General features: G+C 35.8%; 1 protein-coding gene across 1 annotated transcript in view; it reads left to right on the top strand.

The window, feature by feature from the left end:
• The first annotated feature begins 2,609 nt into the window (after positions 1-2,609).
• The window catches only part of LOC107090278 (prokineticin receptor 2-like), an 8,454-nt gene continuing 6,444 nt past the window's right edge, over positions 2,610-4,619 (top strand). The window contains exons 1-2 of the mRNA XM_015383617.1: positions 2,610-2,772; positions 3,262-3,892. Of these exons, the coding sequence (XP_015239103.1) occupies positions 3,426-3,892 (467 nt within the window). The 5' untranslated portion in view covers positions 2,610-2,772; positions 3,262-3,425. The remainder of the gene's footprint in view (positions 2,773-3,261; positions 3,893-4,619) is intronic.

Genomic DNA, 4,619 nt, shown 5'->3' with positions numbered 1-4,619 from the left:
CCATCCTGCTGTTATTGACAGATGATTGTTAGAGGTAATGCACAAAATACCAGTGCTTTGTCTTCATCACAATGAGAAATTGATCCTACAAAGCCATCATTGCTGCCATCTGTTTGTTGTTATCTGCTGTTCAGGATGGTTGACCGTGAAAAGATGGTGCAAAAAGTCTTTCACTGTTGCACTGAGATGAAAACAAGAGGGGAAAAAATGCTTCATGTCACAGTCTTGTTCATTTAGCTGACTGTTGTTTGTTGTTGTTAAGAAGGGCTGGCTGTTGTTTTGGTCATAAACTCTCTCAGTCATGAAAACAAAGAAAGGATAGTTTAAACATTTGTACTGTACTGCTGCTACTACACGGGTACTTTGTACTGCTTATAAATATGTCAAGTACAATGTAGGGAGATTTAACATGAGCTATGACATCAGGCATAATGACATTGTGGATTCTATAAGTTTAGGTTATTGATTAATAACTATGACAATTCCTTAAACATTTCAATCTGTTTTGCCAGACAAGTTGAAATGCTGTTATGAATCTACTACTGATGGCGATTCCTATACCAATAAAAAATTCTAGACCCATCAAACTTAAGATGTATGTTAATTTACCAAAACCGCTTCAAATTCAAATTTTTCAAGGTTTTGTGAGTGTGTTTTATTGACAAAAAAAAATAAGAAAAAGAAGCAACATAAATGAGATAAATAAAAAAAAAAACTAAATGTGTCTTGTGTATGTTTGAAATAAGGGCTGACATGTTAGGTACTGTATTCAAAGCTTGTGGGTAGGGAAACTGTCAGATTACATAACTAGAATAATTTCACATCCCACATGGTCAGTGACAGCAATGCAACATTAAATAAATTGTGTTTGCAGACTTGATACCTTATGAGTTCGGCTTAACATTCTAGAACCAACTGTTTTAATTTTAACACACCAACAGTCAACAAGCTTAGCAAATCACCTTTTTAAAGTATTTCTGAGTGAACTGGGTCAGAACCAACAATAGCCATGAATGAAGGCATAATCTGAGGTTAAAAATGGGAGCATATCATTTACCCAAAAGGGCTTTGCACCATTGCCACTCCTGCTGCAAGCCACAGTATTCCTTTTGTGGAAACAGTGGATTTATCACTATAAAAAAAGGAAAACTTGTTTCATATATTATAGGAGCACTTCAAACAACAGAGTGAAATCAAACAAAAAAATGGATGCTCATTAATCATTGGGCCTTTTTTTAGAGGTCCACTGATATAGTGAAATTGGTTGTCATTTCCAGTCTTCAGCATCACATACATTTTGTTTTCCCTTCATACCTAGCTTTTTAGATAAAAACCTTCATTTCAGTGGAGTGAAGGTGGCGATAAAGTGGAGGAATGTTGCAGTTTGACTGGAAAGCGAAAGCATCCTCAGCTTTGAGGTTTAAATGCGGTCTTGAAAGATGATTGGCTGTGGTGAGGGCGTAGAGCTGCAGTGACAGGCTAGAGTAGGGGCGCAAAAATAGGCAATTTGTAGGCAAGTTATACTCTTGCAGTGGAATTTATGCCTAGGCTTCATAACACAAACAGAGAACATATGAAAATAAGCATAAGGAGACACTTAAAATAATTTGAAACACTATCATATTTTAATATATTTTCAATATTTGATGTGCATAAACAGGACAGGACTTCCTGACAAATGGATTAGTGCTTACACTCAAAAGTTTAATTCCTACAACCTACATGTTACCTGCTAAATAGCCATAATTCACAACTTAAACATTAGCTAAAAGTGTTGCAGTCAATGTGGCGAATAAATCCAAAAAATTAACACTTAGTTTCGGTTTTAATCAGAAATTAATCTGGCTCACATGACCTTGCTGATTGGAGAAGATGCTGATCATTTGGCAGGGATGAAGAATGGGCATCCTGGAGGAATGGAATTCAAAAGTATCACTTGATTTTAATTGAGGAATGCCATTAAAACATAAATCAGAAGATCAGAACAGTTGATTTTCTCATATAGGTGCAACAAATATTCAATTCCTATGCACATACTAAATGATTTGTCTGAGTAAACCGTGTTAATTAAGTGTTAATTAGTGTTAAACTAATTGTTTGAAGATTGTTGGAAAGTATTTAAAGAATTATGTCCATGAAAAAGAAAAGCCATACTTGTACTCTTTTTTTTATTTCTAAGTGAATAAAAATATTCTAATTTGACCAAGATTATAAAAATTAATTCAGAGCATTCCATAGCCTCGACTGGAAATGTCTACACAAATCTGTGTAAAAAGGAAAAAAAAAATCTGATTTAAGAGATCCATACATAATAGCACATTTCTTTATGTTTAACGCGTATTTTTCTGCCACTAACACTGATGTGGTATATGTAGAGCAAACCAATTGTCATCGTGCAGCAAAAAAGGATCAAAGTGAACTCTTGCGTGTGCGCACCGCCCTTCGTGACAACTCACGAAAGACCGTTTCTTGGTCTTGGCAGCCGCCCATTTTATTTATCACTTTAGGAAGAGAGGCAAACGCAACTTTTTGCTTGAAAAAAAAAAAAAAAAAAAGCCTGGAAAAAAACAAGAACAACACCAGCAGAGCAAAGGAGTGGAGTGGAGCGCACTGACAGCAGACGCGGGCTTTGAGCGGTCAGGCTGATGGAGAGACGTTCTGTCTCCAATCTTTCAAATGTTAATTTGAAGAAGCTTTGCGCAGCTTTTTAACGGAAATACATTTTTAACCGGACTGTCGAAACCCATTAAAGAGACAAACAAATTCTTCCAGGTAGGTAATCAATTAATTGAAGATATTCATAATGCATACTTTAATTAAACATCTGTTAAATATGACTATATACATTTATATTAACAATCTTTCGAGTCCCAATTAAAAAAGCACGATTTTTATTTAATAATAGATATCTATTTGTAAAGTTAAAAAGCATGGTTATATTCATTAATCTTTTTGTAATACATTAGAAAAGAATCTCAGATTTTCAATGTTTGAATATATGATTTTTTTCTGGTGTCCAAATGATTTCTTTCTAAAAGTAAATATGTGTTATTCCTTTCTTTCATGCATTAACCTAGGGTTTTTACACTTCTCATGCACTGACTTCAGTCTGTCTAAAAACAAGGAATAATGTAAAAGCAACAAGAAACAATCACTCCACCCTTCATTATGATTCATCAGAAAAATATGACACATCCCACTGCAATTATGATAACTTGTTTGCTCTAATATTGTGACTAAGATGGCAACTCTCTGTTTCAGGTGGAGATGGCTCTCTGTTTCTGAAGAGGATTCTATTGATTGAGATTTTTTAAGATTTAAATTTTTACACATGCAAATTATTTAAGGGAAGAGACATTTTTTGATAAAAATTGTTAGAGTAAAGCTGTTCCATTTCTACCAAAAATAAAAGTGTACTGTAAGACATGGGAGACCCAAATATCAGCAACTGGATAGCAGCTTCTTCAGATATTCAGGACAATCACCTGGATGGCAACTTGGATCACTATACGGACAGCTATGACCTGGACTATGGAGTCCCTCCTGATGAGATTCCGGACACAACTCAGGGTCAGGCCTTCTATGTGGCCACCATTGTCATTGGCATTGTACTTGTGTGCATCATGCTTGTGTGTGGGCTTGGGAACTTTATATTTATTGCAACCCTGACGCGCTACAAAAAGCTGCGCAATCTCACCAACCTGCTCATTGCTAACCTGGCCATCTCAGACTTTATTGTGGCAGTGGTTTGCTGTCCCTTCCTGGTGGACTACTATGTTATGAAACAGCTTTCCTGGGATCACGGACTGGTGCTGTGTGCCTCTGTGAACTATCTCCGCACTGTGTCACTTTATGTGTCCACAAACGCACTACTGGCTATTGCATTTGACAGGTATGATGATGTTTTAAATTTCCAGTGTGCATGAGTTTGTGCTTGTAACCATTGCAGGTCTGTGAACATTTTCTTTGACGGGCTGCATGTGTTCAATATACCATTGTTTCTTTAAAAAAAGAAAAAAAGAAAATCTCTTGCATTGTCTACTGAGAGCTGGATCAATACAACTTCCCAACAGTGTTCATATAACAGCATGCTCTCATTCAAGAACCACACACAAAAAACTGACAAAAAAAAAAAAAGACAAAGACAACAATAACTAGAAAAAACAGTCAAACTAAAAATCCCCTCAAAATATTCACATAAATCCCCATGGAGCTTTTGCTAAAAAGTCCACAGAGGAAAGTATTCTAGGTGAGAGTAAAATAGTGTGTTGATTCTGTTTGTACACTGTGCTGGCTTTTCCAGCATTATATCAATCTAAGAGTTGGTAATGTATTGTTTGGGTAATACAACATTTTTAGAAATAAAAAAAACAACACATGGAGGTGATAAACATGTTTGACCTTATTAAAGTTAATTAAGTCATGGAGAAGATACATGAGTCACAAAAAAAGCAAGACTGAAAAAGACATAGTTAAAAGTCCCCTTCTGTTAGAAACTGGGCTGCCAACATTTGTTTCCAGCTTTGAATGAGCAACCCTAAGGGCTCAGTTTATAAAGGAAACAAACAAAGCTACAAACAGAAAATGGATCAGTTTAAGCCTAAACAACCTTACCGGGG

Source organism: Cyprinodon variegatus, unplaced genomic scaffold, assembly GCF_000732505.1.
Source record: "Cyprinodon variegatus isolate N-32 unplaced genomic scaffold, C_variegatus-1.0 Scaffold1, whole genome shotgun sequence".
NCBI lineage: Eukaryota > Metazoa > Chordata > Actinopteri > Cyprinodontiformes > Cyprinodontidae > Cyprinodon > Cyprinodon variegatus.
This window is presented reverse-complemented; position numbering and strand designations above follow the sequence as displayed.